The sequence below is a fragment of the Phyllobates terribilis genome, unplaced genomic scaffold (genome assembly GCF_046119375.1).
Source record: "Phyllobates terribilis strain yellow unplaced genomic scaffold, ASM4611937v1 Scaffold_1__5_contigs__length_1240528914, whole genome shotgun sequence".
Classification (NCBI taxonomy): domain Eukaryota; kingdom Metazoa; phylum Chordata; class Amphibia; order Anura; family Dendrobatidae; genus Phyllobates; species Phyllobates terribilis.
Genome location: NW_027362761.1, coordinates 585,042,461 through 585,059,781, shown reverse-complemented (window position 1 = coordinate 585,059,781; position 17,321 = coordinate 585,042,461). Strand labels below are relative to the sequence as shown.

The 17,321-nt window shown below is 46.0% G+C and overlaps 1 protein-coding gene across 2 annotated transcripts in view; it reads left to right on the top strand.

Annotated features, from left to right (window-relative positions):
• The window catches only part of NUP155 (nucleoporin 155), a 39,447-nt gene extending 23,637 nt beyond the window's left edge, over positions 1 to 15,810 (top strand). For both annotated transcript variants that reach the window (XM_073681789.1, XM_073681780.1), the window contains exons 25-35: positions 3,983 to 4,118; positions 4,223 to 4,376; positions 4,704 to 4,808; positions 4,907 to 5,061; positions 6,082 to 6,208; positions 6,468 to 6,581; positions 8,121 to 8,241; positions 9,031 to 9,141; positions 11,371 to 11,507; positions 11,600 to 11,706; positions 12,024 to 15,810. In XM_073681789.1, coding sequence (XP_073537890.1) covers positions 3,983 to 4,118; positions 4,223 to 4,376; positions 4,704 to 4,808; positions 4,907 to 5,061; positions 6,082 to 6,208; positions 6,468 to 6,581; positions 8,121 to 8,241; positions 9,031 to 9,141; positions 11,371 to 11,507; positions 11,600 to 11,706; positions 12,024 to 12,168 — 1,412 coding nt within the window. In that variant the 3' untranslated portion in view covers positions 12,169 to 15,810. The remainder of the gene's footprint in view (positions 1 to 3,982; positions 4,119 to 4,222; positions 4,377 to 4,703; positions 4,809 to 4,906; positions 5,062 to 6,081; positions 6,209 to 6,467; positions 6,582 to 8,120; positions 8,242 to 9,030; positions 9,142 to 11,370; positions 11,508 to 11,599; positions 11,707 to 12,023) is intronic.
• The last annotated feature ends 1,511 nt before the right edge of the window (positions 15,811 to 17,321 follow it).

Genomic DNA, 17,321 nt, shown 5'->3' with positions numbered 1-17,321 from the left:
AACCCCAAAAGAGGCATCTGTGCTTAGCTGATACACTATCAGAATGGCAGAACTTATCCAGCGAGCGACTGTAGCCTTACAGTCAGAGACTTCTACAAGGGCATATAGGGACAAGAGAGTCTGAAAGAGGCCATCACTGACAGGTAGTCACCACATCCAACTTGTATAAAGATTATTCACCCGGATGAGAGGAGGAAGGACAGAAGGAAAGTTTAACAAGCTCCTCATTGTTGAAAGTTTCTTTAGGAAGAAGGAAGGTACTGGACGAAGAACACCTTATCCTGGAGAGATACAAGGAATGGACCAGGTAGTGACCACGACCAACTTCTATAAAGATCGTTTCAGTCAGACGAGAGAAGAAAGGACAGAAGGAAAGTCTAACAAGCTCCTCATTTAGATTAAAAGTTACTTTAGGAAGGAAGGTACTGGATGAAGACCTCCTTATCCTGGAGAGATGCAAGGAATGGAAAGTGACAGAGGAGAGCCGCCGGCTGGACCGACTGGGCTAATGGAAGTAATGCTACCAAGAATGGACCTTCTAGGAGAGCAGGAAGATGTTCTGGATCGGTCAAAGCCCTGTAAGGTGCCAAGGACCAGGATGAAATTCAAGGAACCCGGTAATAAAGAACAGAGTGAGCCCACACCCTGAGGGAAAGCCCTGATTTGAGGCCTGGAAGCCAGATCCTTCTGAAAAGGAATAGACTGGGCAGAAAATTGGCCCTCGAAGGAACTGAAGGCCAGGCCGGACTCAAAACCCAGCTGCAGAAAGCAAGAAGACCTGGGAGAGAAAAGAACATAGATGGGCATGGTTGGATTCATACCAAACATAAAAGGGGGCTTCCAAGTATGAAGATGCGTGACGAGGAAGGTTTGTGCGCTCTAAGCATAGTCTGAACGACCTGATTGAGAATCTTGAAGACTATAACTGTGGCTTCAACAGCTATGGCGATAAAGAGAGCAACCGCAAATACGGGTAGAATAGAGGACTCTGGAAAAGCAGATCTGGTTGCTCCAACTATCTCACGGAGCGTCTGTGTGGAGGTTGATTATTTCTGCGTATCAGGATCTTCTGGGCTAATTTAGGGCAATAAGGATGACTGGAACCCCTTCTGACTTGACCTTGTTAAGCAATTTAGGTAAGCAATTTAGGAAACTGGCAAAGGAAGGAACAGAAAAAGGAGGGTCCACCAAAGACAGTCAGAAGGGCTGCCTTGGAGAAAAAAAAAAAAAAGGCAAGGGGCCTGGGACGAAAAAAACATCAGCACGTATGACTGTGAGACACAGGCCAAAAACCATGGGAAGCCAGCACAATGTAATAGGATTCAGGGAATGGGTTATACTCACCTGTCGTAAAGAGTCTTGATTCTGGATCCTCTCTGTTCATTGCAATGCGCCACACTCTGAGGGGCTGGAATCAAAGGGCAAGGACCATCGGCGCCAGTACCTGAATGCAGACTGGGTCAGGAAGAGGTCCTCCCATCCAGACGAGAGAGGATACAGCCTGCCCACTGGCAGACTGTACTTTCCATTTTATGTCAAGACCCCAGAAAGGCCATTGCACTGTTTCCCTAATCTAAAAGAGAAAATGATTAGTAAAAAAGACCAGAGACACGTCTAGGCCTCAGGCCTGTGTCTGCCTCCTACGTGACACTAAACTAAACTGAGTAACTTGGTGCGAGTAGGTGAGTTTTTCCTGCTGATCCGAGGAGACTACTTTTTGTCTTTTCATGTAATTCTTAGTGCCTTCTTTCTGGTGCCAGCAGTATACACCCATGGTCTCAAAAATTGTGTTCCCCGATGAGACGAATGAGAAATTTAAAGGTTTTAAAAATGTCCACCTGGTGGGATATACCATCTCCTTAGACACTGAGGCCGCTGGCAGGAACTGCTGACGGGTCACCCAGTACGCATTCAATACGACAATGCCGTGACATACATCAACCATTAGGGTGGAAAGCGGTCATGTTGGAAGTTTCTTGGATTCTGTCTTAGGCCGAGCGGAGGGCTCCGGCAATCTTGGGGGTGCACATTCCCGGCATGGACAGCTGCGCCACTGACTTCCTAAGTCGTGAGGGTCTCTCCTTGAGCGAGTGGTCATCCAAATCTGCCAAAGGTTGGGCACACTCGACATGGACCTGATGGCCTCCAGAACGAACAACAAGGTCGCCCGCTTCATATCCATGTTTCGCGATCCCCTAACGATTGGTATCGACTCCCTGGTAATTCACTGGTCCCAGTTCGCCCTTCCTTATCTATTCCCGCCTCTATCCTTGATACCCAGACTCGTCAAGAAGATCAAGGCGGAAGGAGTACCGTTCATCCTCGTGGCCCTGGACTGGCCCAGAAGGGCCTGTTACGCAGAGATGGTCAACCTCCTCGCAGACTTCCTATGGAAACTGCCGGATCCTCCAGATCTACTCTCTCAGGGTCCTCTCTTCCAGCAGAGTTCACGGTCTGAATTTAACAGTATGGCTGTTGAAGCCGCAGTCCTGAGGAATGCAGGTTTCTACAGTCAGGTCGTTCAGACCATGATCAAGGCAAGAAAACCATCATACATGGAAGGCCTTCTTTCGCCGGTGCGAAACCAAACTGGTGGAGCCCATGTTTTTTTCTCCTCCATCTCTCCTGGCCTTTCTTCACGCCGACCTGGAGTCCGGATTATCTCTCTTACCTCAAGGGTCAGGTCTCCACTCTCTCGATCCTGTTCCAAAGGAATCTGGCCTACCACTCCCAGTCAAGACTTTACTGCAGGGAGTTGCACACTTGGTTCCTCCAGATCGTCCTCTTGTGGGACCTTAATCTAGTCTTGAACATTCTCCAGGGTCCTCCCTCCTAATCCATTCGAGACTTTGCCCACTTTGTTCTTTCCGTGTCGCGATCACGTTCTTTCATCCTTCTTCCATTCTCCATCCCATCCTCTGGAACGGTCCCTCCACAAGCTGGATCTTGTTGGGGCTCTTCGCCTATACCTATCAAGAACAGCATCCTTCAGACACTGACTTTGTTCGTGATCCCTGATGGTAATCCCCACCTCCACGGTCACTATCGCTTGTTGGATTTTCTCTGCCATACTGGAGGTGTATCGAGTCAAGGATAGACCGCCTCTGCCGGGAGTGAATGCCCACTCAACCTAAGCTGTGGGGGCCTGCAGGACACAGCTGTGCAGGGCCGCTACCTGGTCTTCCATCCATACCTTTTCCAAATTCTACAGGGTGCATACCTATGTCTTGGCTGATGTGAGCCTGGGCAGGAAAGTCCTACAGACGGCAGTTGTCCGCCATTAAACCTGATCTGGGCATGTCTCCTTTTGTTTCCCACCCTTGGGACCGCTTTGGGATGTTCCATGGTTACCAATGTCCCCCAATGAAGTCTCCGAGAGAGGGATTTTATGGTGTGTACCCAAAATCCTCTTTTTAGCATAGTGTCCGTAGGAGGCAGACATGACCTGTATCAGGTCTTCTGCACGTTTTTTTTTTTTGTTTGTTTTTTCCATTTCTCGTTTGCTTTTTTTTTTTTTTTTCTTAAACTTTTTTCAGGATTCAATCAAAACACCATGTTCTCCATTATAGTACCAATAATAACAGCTCTTAAGGGAAAAAAAGCAAGCCCTCACACCGCTACACTTATGGAAAAAATAAAAACCTTCCGCATCTTGGAAAATGAATATCAAAAAAATCTTTTTCTTTTTTTTTCTTCTTTTATTTATTGATTTATTTATTTATTTTTTTTATTTAGAAAGTTAAGAATTATTTTAACCACTTTAAAAAAATAAATACGTTTTTGCTATTGCCGTAATCCTAGTTATTGGTACAATTATATTGGCAGATTGCATATTTTTATTTTTTCATACTATTCACCCAACTTTGAAAAAGTGTAGAGAAAAATGATGTGTGCATGTAAAATGTTTTGATATATTTTTTATTTTATACAATATATATTTTTTTATGATATATAATTTTTCAATTATTTATTTTTTCTTCAGTACGATTTTACGAGGGTGTCGTTGAGCTCTGCCTAACTGCAGCCGAGAAGAAGGATCCTAAAGGTCTGGGGCTGCACTTCCACAAGAATGGGGAGCCAGAGGAGGACGTTGCGGGCTTACAAGCTTTTCAGGAGAGGTGTGTAATAAAGGCATTTAAAAATGGCGGTCCCGTCTCTCCGGCTGTGACGGGCTGCCTTTTTTATTTTATTTTTTTTATTTATTTTATTTTTTTTCTGACAGGTTAAACTGCTACAAATGCATTACGGACACTCTGCAAGAGCTGGTCAACCAAAGCAAAGCAGCTCCTCAGTCTCCGAGCGTGCCCAAAAAGCCAGGCCCTCCAGTGCTGTCTTCAGACCCCAATATGCTCAGTAATGAAGAGGCTGGACTTCATGTATGTGATATTTATTTATTTTTTTTAGACACCAGCGCTCCTGACATTGTTCCCACCATATTTTGCCACTGGCATGCACATTGGCGGATATGGTGGCACACTTGCAATGCTTCTTCGGTCACCAGCCAGTGTTTTTAGTAGTCATGGAGGTGCGTGCACCCTGCACCATTTACCTCCTGCAGTTTGCTCCCTCTAGTGGCCACATTGTATCATTGAATTCTATATATTTCACTAACCAGGGCATGCACAGGTAGTAATGAAGTCAGATCTGCAATCTCCCCCCTTGCTAATTGCAATGTCTCATTGACAGCAAATTTTCTTTTCCAGTTTGAGCAGATGCTGAAGCTGGCTCAGCGATCTTCTGACGAACTCTTCAATATAGCGTTGTTCAACTGGCTCATACAAGCTGATCTCGCAGACAAGCTGCTAGAGGTGAGGGGGTGCAGGACTAGACGAACCGTAGAAATACCGCTTACTGTTTACCAACGCATAACCGGAATCTGCTGTCTCTTTCCCTCCCCTCCCCTTAGCTGAACTCTCCCTATCTGGAGCCTCATCTTGTGCGGATGTCTAAGATCGATCAGAACAAAGTGCGGAGCATGGATCTACTCTGGAGATACTACGAGAAGAGCAGGAATTTCAGTAGCGCTGCTAAAGTGGTGGCTGAACTGGCGAATATGGACAGGTGAGGGGCTGATCAAATTTCGGATAAAGCTCAACCTTGTAGTCATTTTATAGTATCCTTGAAATTAGATGGGAGCGTGCACAGTAATAATGTCTCTAAATACATTGCACTGCAGATCCTTTCTGGGAAATGCATATTTATGCACTAGGAGACACTAGCCTTTCTTATTCAGTAAGAGATCTATTGCTGTATAAATACATTGCGCTGCAGATTCTGTCTGGGTAGTGCATATTTATGTACTAGGGGAGACACTTTCCTGCCGTATCCAGTAAGAGCCAGTGCTGTATAAATACATTGCAGATTCTGTCTGGGTAGTGCATAGTAATGCACTAGGAGACACTATCCTGCCGTATCCAGTAAGAGAGCCAGTGCTGTATAAATACATTGCAGATTCTGTCTGGGTAGTGCATATTAATGCACTAGGAGACACTATCCTGCTGTATTCAGTAAGAGAGTCAGTGCTGTATAAATACATTGCAGATTCTGTCTGGGTAGTGCATATTAATGCACTAGGAGACACTATCCTGCTGTATTCAGTAAGAGAGTCAGTGTTGTATAATCGCCTTGCATTCTGCAGCACTGACTTTGAGACTGTATACAGGAGCCTGGGAGACAGAGCAAGACGCTGTGTTTGCAAGTGCATAGATATATTCAGCCGGTCTGTGTTGAAATGCAATGCAAAACAAATAGTTTGCATCTTCCTTCTGCCATAATCATTTTCTTTTATGATTAAAAGTAAATCTGGAAAGTGCCGTACCAGCGATTTACCCAATATGGGACTTGGTATAATTGCTGCTTATATAGGCAGGCGCAGAATACATGGCAGCAAATTTCCCCCTTCACTTCCCTGCGACTTTCCAAATTACTGCTATTTATAAAGTAAGTGATTCTGGTGATATGTAGTAGAAAGCTCAATTAACTGGACTTTGGGAATGTTTTTTCCTTGCCGGACAGTGTGTAATGATGTACAGTAAAAAAAAAAAAAAAAAAACTTTTCTTTCTTTTCACTTCTCCTTCCAGCACCGAGATATCCCTTAAACAGAGGATCGAGTATTTGTCCATAGCCATCCTAAGCGCAAAAAGTTCCACCGGCCTCTCCACACACTCCGACGGAGAATTCCTACATGAACTCGAAGAGAAAATGGAGGTAAATTCCTGCGTATTCGATAATCATATGTAGAAGGGGGAAGATTAGAAATAAATTTTACCTTATAGACCGGTAGGACGTCTGTACTAGATTTTAATTTTTTATTTATTTATTTTTAATGCATTGAAAAATTTGTTGCAAATCTGGATCAAACTGCGCAACGTTTTTTTTTTATTTTAGTACAGGTTATTATTATTATTTATTATTCCCCCCCATTATTTGCTATTTTATTTTAACGCCTCATTTATTTCCCCAATAGGTGGCTAGAATACAGCTACAAATCCAGGGAACGCTAATCAGAAGGTACGCCAACCAACCGGCAACGCAGAACGCCGTGGCCCTGCTGGATTCACAATTAATGGATGCCACAAGGGTACGTTCCCGCTTTATGGCTGCTTTGCATGACCAACATTGTAGTTTTGTTTTTGTTTTTACAGATATTTTTGTACTTAGCGACATAACACAGCAAATAAATGCTCAATTTCAATATGTAGGAAATCTGCTGAAAAGTTATTCTACAGTTCGTCAACCCCTTCACAACCTTTGACGTATATTTATGTCAAAGGTCGCGTCCCTGACTTTGATGCGAGTTCCAACGCTGAGCCCGAATCTTTCCCCACACTTGATGGCTAATCGGACAATCGCAGCTTCAAGTCCCCTAAGGGGACTATTGAAGATAGTAAAAAAAAATAAAAGTTTTTTTTAAAAATATGAAAAAAACAAAAACACAAGTTCTAATCACCCCCCTTGTTGCACCATTTGAAAATAAAACCAAAAATACACATATTTGGTATCACTTCGTTGAGAAACATCTGATCTATTATAAGATAAAATAAATGAATCTGATCGGTAAACATAACGAGAAAAAAAAAATCGAAACCCCAGAATTACATTTTTTTTGACCGCCACAATATTGGAATAAAATGTAATAAGAGGCGATCATTAAATCGTATCTACCCCAAAATGGTATAAATAGCAAAAACTCATCTCGGGGCACAAAAAAATAAGCCCTCAAACAGATCCCAAAAAAATGAAGTTACGGGTCTTGGAAATTGGTGATATAAGCAAAAAAAATTTCTTCCAAATTTCAGGATTTTTTTTTTTTTACCGCTTCTATAGTTTCTTCTTCTTTTTTTTTATCTATGTTTGGTAGCTGTTTACTTGTACTGACCTGGGGAATCCTATTACTAGGTCCGTTCTACCATATAGCGAACATTGTAGATAGAAAGCACAAAAAAAAATAATTGTGGAATTGCACTTGTTTTGCAATTTTCACCGCACTTGGAATTTTTTTCCTGTTTTCCAATACATTATATGGTAGAATAAATGGTGTCATTCAAAAGTACAACTCATCCCGCTATAAACCAGCCCTCATACGGCTATGGGGATGGAAAAAATAAAAAAAAAGTCCTAACTCTGGGAAGACGTGGAGAGAAAAATGGAAAATTGCAAGGTTATGAAGAGGTTAATGGTTAAAACAGCATAGTGCTTGTAAAAGACAAGTAACTACGCAATTTCCTTTTTCTTAAGACTTGAGATTTTATAGTTTCCTGCTTGTTGCTGAGGTTACCGGCCACCACTGCAGTCTCTTAGGTAAGAAGCGCAGCTCTTACAAGCTCTTTGCTATAGAGCGCTGCTCTGCAGCTGGCCGGGTTAGTTCCTCCCCGTGCTCCTCCGATGCTGCAGAGACACAGCTGCCATTACTTGCAGCGTCAGACATTGCACAGTTCGGACCGGCGGCCCAACGATGCCGCTGATCCGAGCTGTCAACGAATTGGGAACACACCGCCTGTCGGCGAGCTGGAACCGCGGAAGCAGAGCGGTGTGGAGCGTTCCTTTAATACAGATCACGAGAACTTCTTTTTAGTATTTACTCCTTGGATATAAACCATGTAACCTTCCTTATTTCCAGTTATATGGAGAGTTCGCAGACCCGTTCAAGCTTTCGGAGTGCAAGCTGGCAATCATTCACTGTGCCGGCCATTCTGACCCCATCTTGGTGCAGAGGCTGTGGGAAGACATTATAGAAAGAGGTATCTTTTCTTTTATTATTATGTTTATATATTATGTGTCTTGTGAAGACAACGCTGTCCTTATGGTCTTTAGGGCCATCAAGGATGTGGGTCTCCCGCTTGGCACCACCCTCTCAGCCAGAATGGATAGCCGCTCCTTTCTGTAAAGCTCAAGACGTTGTATTACATGGTCGGCCGTTTGTCTGAATGACCACCATGTAGTACTGCAGGGAAATTACCTGGCTGGTCCCAGATTGTGACACCAGGACGTTAAGCTGATCGCGCCTGCAGCCACGTTTTTGAAGGAATTGTCTATAATTAAGTATTTGACACCTGAAAAAGATCATAAGACTGTAGAATTGAGCTCTGGTCCAGCGGCCATGTCTGTAGTCCTTAGCCACCGGATCAAAGCCCTATGAACCTTCTGCCTGCCAGCATCCCCGACTACCTCTTCTGATTAGTAGGACCTGCACAACACACCCGTGACGTTTTTTCCAGACCTATGATGTCGGCAGGTAGGAGGAGGTTTGTGGGTTCTGGTCTAGCAGCAACAGACATTTTTGCTCAGCTCTGTAAGACTGCAAATCAATTCGAGCTCAGACCGTTAATGCACGGACTGACCACGGATGGACTAACAAGCTCACCGCTTGTGTCTGGAGAGCCACGGCCAGTCCATACATTGTGGTCCAAGATTGGACCAATTTGCAGGGACATATGCACGAGCCATGATGCTTAAGGAGCTGCATTTACATTCATGAGTATTGGTCCCGTTATACGTTTCTGAAATAATTCTGTGCATTGTTTCATCAGAATTAAACGACAGCTTAGGAATGAACGCGGCGGAGCGGATGCAGGTGTTAAATCTGAAGCTGACCTCGCTGGGAAGGATCTACGTCAGCACACCGCGCTACTTTCCCCTCGGTAAGAGAACATTTATTACGTGGTCGGCCGTATGCCACATAGTGGCTGACATGTCATGGAAAGTCTTATTTCTGGAACCCCCCTTTCAATCACCAGGACAACAGTTTTTCCCTCGATTTGCTCAACCCTGACTGCAAGATGACTTCCCGGAGGAGCTCTCGGGAGCAACTGGTCCTGCGTGCGACTAGTCCTCCACTCAGTTCCTCCAGGCTGCAGAATCTGGCGATAGGTGGGACACACTCCGATCCAACTACACCGCGTGCAGAATTATTAGGCAAATGCGTATTTTGCTCACATGATACTTTTTATACATATTGTCCTACTCCAAGCTGCATAGTCTTGAGAGCCAACTACCAATTAAGTAAATCTGGTGATGTGCATCTCTGTAATGAGGGGTGGTGACTAATGACATCAACTCCCTATATAAGGTGTGCTTAATTATTAGGCAACTTCTTTTCCTTTGGCAAAATGGGTCAGAAGAGAGATTTGACGGGCTCTGAAAAGTCCAAAATTCTGAGATGTCTTGCAGAAGGATGCAGCAATCTTGAAATTTCCAAACTTTTGAAGCGTGATCACCGAACAATCAAGCGTTTCATGGCAAATAGCCAACAGGGTCGCAAGAAGCGTGTTGGCCAAAAAAGGCGCAAAATAACTGCCCATGAATTGAGGAAAATCAAGCGTGAAGCTGCCAAGATGCCATTCGCCACCAGTTTTGCCATATTTCAGAGCTGCAACGTTACTGGAGTATCAAAAAGCACAAGGTGTGCGATACTCAGGCACATGGCCAAGGTAAGGAAGGCTGAAAAACCACCACCTTTGAACAAGAAACATAAGATAAAACGTCAAGAATGGGCCAAGAAATGTCTTAAGACTCATTTCATCAGTCCATAAAACCTTTGAAATATCACAGTGACTCTTGATGGGCCAGATGGATGGGCCAGAGGCTGGATCAGTAAAGGGCAGAGAGCTCCACTCCGACTCAGATGCCAGCAAGGTGGAGGTGGGGTACTGTATGGGCTGGTATCATCAAAGATGAACTTGTGGGACCTTTTCGGGTTGAGGATGGAGTGAAGCTCAACTCCCAGACCTACTGCCAGTTTCTGGAAGACAACTTCTTCAAGCAGTGGTACAGGAAGAAGTCGGTATCGTTCAAGAAAAACATGATTTTCATGCAGGACAATGCTCCATCACATGCATCCAACTACTCCACAGCGTGGCTGGCCAGTAAAGGTCTAAAAGAAGAAAAAATAATGACATGGCCCCCTTGTTCACCTGATCTGAGCCCCATAGAGAACCTGTGGTCCATCATAAAATGTGAGATCTACAGGGAGGGAAAACAGTACACCTCTCGGAACGGTGTCTGGGAGGCTGTGGTGGCTGCTGCACGCAATGTTGATGGAAAACAGATCAAGCAACTGACAGAATCTATGGATGGAGGCTGCTGAGTGTCATCATAAAGAAAGGTGGCTATATTCATCACTATTTTTTTTGTTTTTGCATGTCAGAAATGTTTATTTCTAAATTTTGTGCACTGATATTGGTTTACCTGGTGAAAATAAACACGTGAGATGGGATTATATTTGTTTTTTATTAAGTTGCCTAATAATTCTGCACAGTAATAGTTACCTGCACAAACAGATATCCTCCTAAGATAGCCAAATCTAAAAAAAAAAACCACTCCAACTTCCAAAAATATTAAGCTTGGATATTTATGAGTCTTTTGGGTTGATTGAGAACATAGTTGTTGATCAATAATAAAAATAATCCTCTAAAATACAACTTGCCTAATAATTCTGCACACAGTGTATACTTTGTGACCACCTGCTCCCCATAACTCAATCAAGGGATTTTATCTGGTGCACAAAAAAGTCCAACAGGTCTGCCAAAGGCAAAGTGAGTCTGTCCGGTCTATGGTGGTCTTTCTGTGGACAGAGAGGTTTGCAGAAGGTGGCACAATACATATGTCCCCCTACTGGGAGCTCAATTATTGGGAATTGCTTATTAGTAGATGGAAAAGCTCAAGAAGATAAAACCTCGACCAGACTCTACACATCGGGTGTGATTCTACAATAGTCGGTCGCTGCTTTGCTGTTGCAGCCCCTCATCCGTGCACACAAGGACATGCTGCGCCATCATGGCACGGACTATATCCCTCCATGGCTGCAGATTGCTGTAGGTTTATGGGAATTTATGAATTTGCATTATATTAATCTCCTTTTTTGCTTCTAGAGTATTTAGTGAAACATCTGGAAAAACAAGTCTGCACCCTGAACTGGGACGTGGGCTTTGTATCCCAGACCATGCTAGAGATCGACGTGTCCGTTCACAAGTTGCTGGAAGTCTACAATCACCTGTTTAAAGAAAGGGTAAGATGTCGGTATGAACGCCTAAATATTTCTGCATAATGGCAGTAAGCGAGCTCCTCGTGTGTCTGTAACCATTGGACTCGATTTTGCAGGATCCATTTTGGACCAGAGTAAAGAAACCCTTACATCTGCTGGACTGTATACACGTGCTGCTGTCTGGATATGCGCAGGACCCCAACAGAGTCCTAAGACATGAAAGGTAAGGGGGTACCATTTACTAAGTGGGGAAATAGCTGGATTTCTACAAGACTGTGCATTGCATGAGCCGGCGGGACTTTAATGGTAAAGGTTTTCATGCATTTTTAGGGCTCTCTACCGCTCTCAGGTTCTGCAGCTGAGCTCCCATTGAAGTGAAAAGGAGCCGAGCTGCAGTACCCAGGAACGGCCACTACACGGAGCCGGAGGATATGCAAACACCCGATTGAGGGTGCCAAGTGTCGGACCCCCACTGATCAGCTATTGATGAGCTTTTTCTCCCCAGATGACCCCTCTAAACCCCACCTTTCTTCTCCGCAGGCGGCTGTTTAACGTCACGTGTCTGGACGCCATCTCACACTATCTAGTCGAGCTCCATTCGATGGAACCCACGCTGGCCGTGCAGGCGGCCGTCGGAAACTTCAAATCTTTACAAGCCAAAATAGAAAGATTAGGTTTTAACTAACACTTGAGATGACATTTTTTTTTAACTTGGTTTTCTAAAACGACCTTGAAGTGAGAGATTGATGATGGTGGAAAGCAGCGAGCACTTAGGAGGGGATTGGAGGGCGGCGGATCTACATTTTGTATTCTTCACTTTTTGCAATCAGAACATAAGTCATGTAAATAAAACTGGGCGAGCTGTACGTCTCTGATCGGAATAAACCTCATTGATATTGCCTGTAACATGTCATAGGATGTAGCTTGATTATCATGGAAGCGCCCAATGTGACTTATAGGCATCTGACTCGCCCTTTTCCTCCAGTATATGCCAAACATACATTGCAAAAGCCAATAGACCCTGACAGATATACTGAATTCATTGCTGGCCTCTGCTTAAAGGGGTTTTCCAGGCACACATATTAGTAAGACATTGTAACACCTATGTGATCTCCGGCTCCTGACTTCCTGCTGCAATCCATTCAGAGGAGAGGGAATTTCCTGTCTGTGCTTTTAATTGGAATGTATCAGTCGAGGACAGCGGAATGATGATGTCATGGGAGGCGTGGTCAATGGATCCCTGAGTACAGGAGGTCAGCAGCTCTGCAGTGAGCTCTGAATGATGTCATGGAAGGTGTGGTCAATAGAACCCTGAGTACAGGAGGTCAGCAGCTCTGCAGTGAGCTCTGAATGATGTCATGGGGGGTGTGGTCAATAGAACCCTGAGTACAGGAGGCCAGCAGCTCTGCAGTGAGCTCTGAATGATGTCATGGGGGGTGTGGTCAATAGATCCCTGAGTACAGGAGGCCAGCAGCTCTGCAGTGAGCTCTGAATGATGTCATGGGGGTGTGGTCAATAGAACCCTGAGTACAGGAGGCCAGCAGCTCTGCAGTGAGCTCTGAATGATGTCATGGGGGTGTGGTCAATAGAACCCTGAGTACAGGAGGTCAGCAGCTCTGCAGTGAGCTCTGAATGATGTCATGGGGGTGTGGTCAATAGAACCCTGAGTACAGGAGGTCAGCAGCTCTGCAGTGAGCTCTGAATGATGTCATGGGGGGTGTGGTCAATAGATCCCTGAGTACAGGAGGCCAGCAGCTCTGCAGTGAGCTCTGAATGATGTCATGGGGGGTGTGGTCAATAGATCCCTGAGTACAGGAGGTCAGCAGCTCTGCAGTGAGCTCTGAATGATGTCATGGAAGGGGTGATCAATAGAACCCTGAGTACAGGAGGCCCGCAGCTCTGGAGTGAGCTCTGAATGATGTCATGGGAGGTGTGGTCAATAGAACCCTGAGTACAGGAGGCCAGCAGCTCTGCAGTGAGCTCTGAATGATGTCATGGAAGGTGTGGTCAATAGAACCCTGAGTACAGGAGGCCAGCAGCTCTGCAGTGAGCTCTGAATGATGTCATGGGAGGTGTGGTCAATAGAACCCTGAGTACAGGAGGTCAGCAGCTCTGCAGTGAGCTCTGAATGATGTCATGGGGGGTGTGGTCAATAGAACCCTGAGTACAGGAGGCCCGCAGCTCTGCAGTGAGCTCTGAATGATGTCATGGAAGGGGTGGTCAATAGAACCCTGAGTACAGGAGGTCAGCAGCTCTGCAGTGAGCTCTGAATGATGTCATGGGGGGTGTGGTCAATAGAACCCTGAGTACAGGAGGCCCGCAGCTCTGCAGTGAGCTCTGAATGATGTCATGGGGGGTGTGGTCAATAGAACCCTGAGTACAGGAGGCCCGCAGCTCTGCAGTGAGCTCTGAATGATGTCATGGGGGGTGTGGTCAATAGAACCCTGAGTACAGGAGGCCCGCAGCTCTGCAGTGAGCTCTGAATGATGTCATGGAAGGGGTGGTCAATAGAACCCTAAGTACAAGAGGTCTGCAGTGAGCTCTGAATGATGTCATGGGGGGTGTGGTCAATAGAACCCTGAGCACAGGAGGCCAGCAGCTCTGCAGTGAGCTCTGAATTATATCATGGGAGGGGTGGTCAATAGATCCCTGAGTACAGGAGGCCAGCAGCTCTGCAGTGAGCTCTGAATTATGTCATGGCGGCGTGGTCAATAGGACACTGAGTACAGGAGGTCAGCAGCTCTGCATGATGTCATGGGATGCATGGTGAATAGAACCCTGAGTACAGGAGGCCAGCAGCTCTGCAGTGAGCTCTTAATGATGATGTCATGGGAGGCGTGGTCAATAGAACCCTGAATACAGGAGGCCAGCACCTCTGCAATAAGCTCTGAATGATGTCATGGGAGGTGTGGTCAATAGAACCCTGAGTACAAGAGGTCTGCAGTGAGCTCTTAATGATGATGTCATGGGAGGCATGGTCAATAGAACCCTGAGTACAGGAGGCCAGCAGCTCTGCAGTGAGCTCTGAGTGATGTCATGGAGGAGTGGTCAATAGAACCCTGAATATAGGAGGCAAGCTGCTGTGGAGTGAGCTCTGAATGATGTCATGGGAGGTGTGGTCAATAGAACCCGGAGTACAGGAGGCCAGCAGCTCTGCAGTGTGCTCTGAATGATGTCATGGGAGGGGTGGTCAATAGAACCCTGAGTACAGGAGGCCAGCAGCTCTGCATGATGTCATGGGAGGCGTGGTCAGTAGAACCCTGAGTACAGGAGGCCAGCTGCTCTGCAGTGAGCTCTGAATGATGTCATGGAGGAGTGGTCAATAGAACCCCGAGTACAGGAGGCCAGCAGCTCTGCAGTGAGCTCTGAATGATGTCATGGGAGGGGTGGTCAATAGAACCCTGAGTACAGGAGGCCAGCAGCTCTGCATGATGTCATGGGAGGCGTGGTCAGTAGAACCCTGAGTACAGGAGGCCAGCTGCTCTGCAGTGAGCTCTGAATGATGTCATGGAGGAGTGGTCAATAGAACCCCGAGTACAGGAGGCCAGCAGCTCTGCAGTGAGCTCTGAATGATGTCATGGGAGGCATGGTCAATAGAACCCTGAGTACAGGAGGCAAGCAGCTCTGCAGTGTGCTCTGAATGATGTCATGGAGGAGTGGTCAATAGAACCCCGAGTACAGGAGGCCAGCAGCTCTGGAGTGAGCTCTGAATGATGTCATGGAAGGTGTGGTCAATAGAACCCTGAGTACAGGAGGTCAGCAGCTCTGCAATAAGCTCTGAATGATGTCATGGGAGGTGTGGTCAATAGAACCCTAAGTACAAGAGGTCTGCAGTGAGCTCTGAATGATGTCATGGGGGGTGTGGTCAATAGAACCCTGAGTACAGGAGGCCAGCACCTCTGCAGTGAGCTCTGAATGATGTCATGGGAGGTGTGGTCAATAGAACCCTGAGTACAGGAGGCCAGCAGCTCTGCAGTGAGCTCTGAATGATGTCATGGGAGGCATGGTCAATAGAACCCTGAGTACAGGAGGCCAACAGCTCTGCAATAAGCTCTGAATGATGTCATGGGAGGCGTGGTCAATAGAACCCTGAGTACAGGAGGTCAGCAGCTCTGCAGTGAGCTCTTAATGATGATGTCATGGGAGAGCAGAATCCACAGAGAATAATAGTAAGCTTATCAACTAGTGGAGCTGGACCTTATAGATTACTTTATAATACATGCCTTATTGCCCCACTACAGTACACTTAGCCTGTGGGGGCCAGCGTCCAGCACCTGTAACATTGATGGCAGGAGAGCATCTGTATGGCACATATTAGGGGAAGTGGGAGGAATTTTAGGAAGGAGGCACAGCGTGCAGGAATATATTCGTATTGAGACTATATAGAAGTCTCAGGGTGGTGTTTTGTAGGTGGTGAGTTGAGGGGTGCATAGTAAAATGTAGTCTAGAGGGAAGAGCCAGTAGGAAGTAAAGTATGTAAACAGAAAGACTGTCAGGATGGCAGAAACATGTTTGGGGACTCATTACAGGGACAGCCAGATTGATTTGTGCCCAGAAAACTCCCTTTAATTGTTTTCTGCAAGAAAAGAAAAAATTGGGGGAAAAAAAAGCAGAGAAGAAATAAGCAAGTCTTAAGGGGGGCTAATAGATGATAGAGGAGAGTTTAGGATGTAGATGGAGGAGGAATTAAATGAGTTTTCTGGCACTGCTCACTTTTGCATTGGGATGTGTAAAGCGCGTACACATGTACTCAATGTAGAAGTGAGCAGCGCTGAACGACCTCTTTAAGGCTCCCATAGGTATTAGCCAACAGTCACTCTGACGTCCCCCACACACATGCATGCTCAATAGTGTTGAGCGAGCACTAAAATGCTCGTGTGCTCAAAGCTCGGGCCGAGCTCGCCGTGATACTCGGGTGCTCGACCCGAGCAACGAGCCCAATGTTAGTCTATGGGAGACCCGAGCATTTTTGCAGCGGCACCCCCGGCAGTCTGTAGAAAGCCTCAAAAGTGCCCAAAATGATAGTGACAGTGCTCAAATGACATGGGGACAGCATGGGGATCGCCCCAGGAAGCATTTCTGACCACCAGGTCACTGCTGTCAACAACGTGGTCAGAGGTATTAAGCCACTTTTACGGGCTCACAATAAAACGTTCAAAAACGAAACTGAAACTTTTTTCCTGTGAAATATGTTAAGGAACTTCCTTTCCTGGGTAAAGACTTGTGTATAAGGTAAAATAAATAAACAACAACAAAAATACTCCTCCATACCTTGGGCTATGTTCACAAGTAGCATTTTTTATGCGTTTTTGCACTTTTGTATTGCTTTCAACCATGACAAATGCATTCACTGGGAAATGTCATTTTAACATTTTACAATCTTATCTGGCCATGTGCTGTGTGACACATGCATACAGTGCTGAAAATACATGGGAACAGCATGGGGAAGACCCCTGGAAGCATCTCTGACACCCAGGTCACTGCCTAAAAGTGTGCCCATCAGAAGTCATCTTTGCCGCATCAGAAGAAGCAAGCTTGCAACTATCCCCGTGCAAGTCCTTGTCCCAGGGCAGTGTTCAATTGTACCTCCCCCATTCCTTGCAATGCAAGCGCAAGTGTGCAGCCTGCCACCCACCCACCCCCAGGCTGCAATGCCATACTGCTAGCTTGCACTTGAAATGGGGCCTTTTAGTTTGGAGGAGGCCGAAGCTGGCCACTACCTCATGGCTGCTTCGGCAGCGAGGTATCCATACTCGGTCCCCAGCCGCCCCGCGGCCGGCTGTCCACACACGGTCCCCAGCCGCCTGGGGGCGGCCGGGGGTGTCCATAAACGGTCCC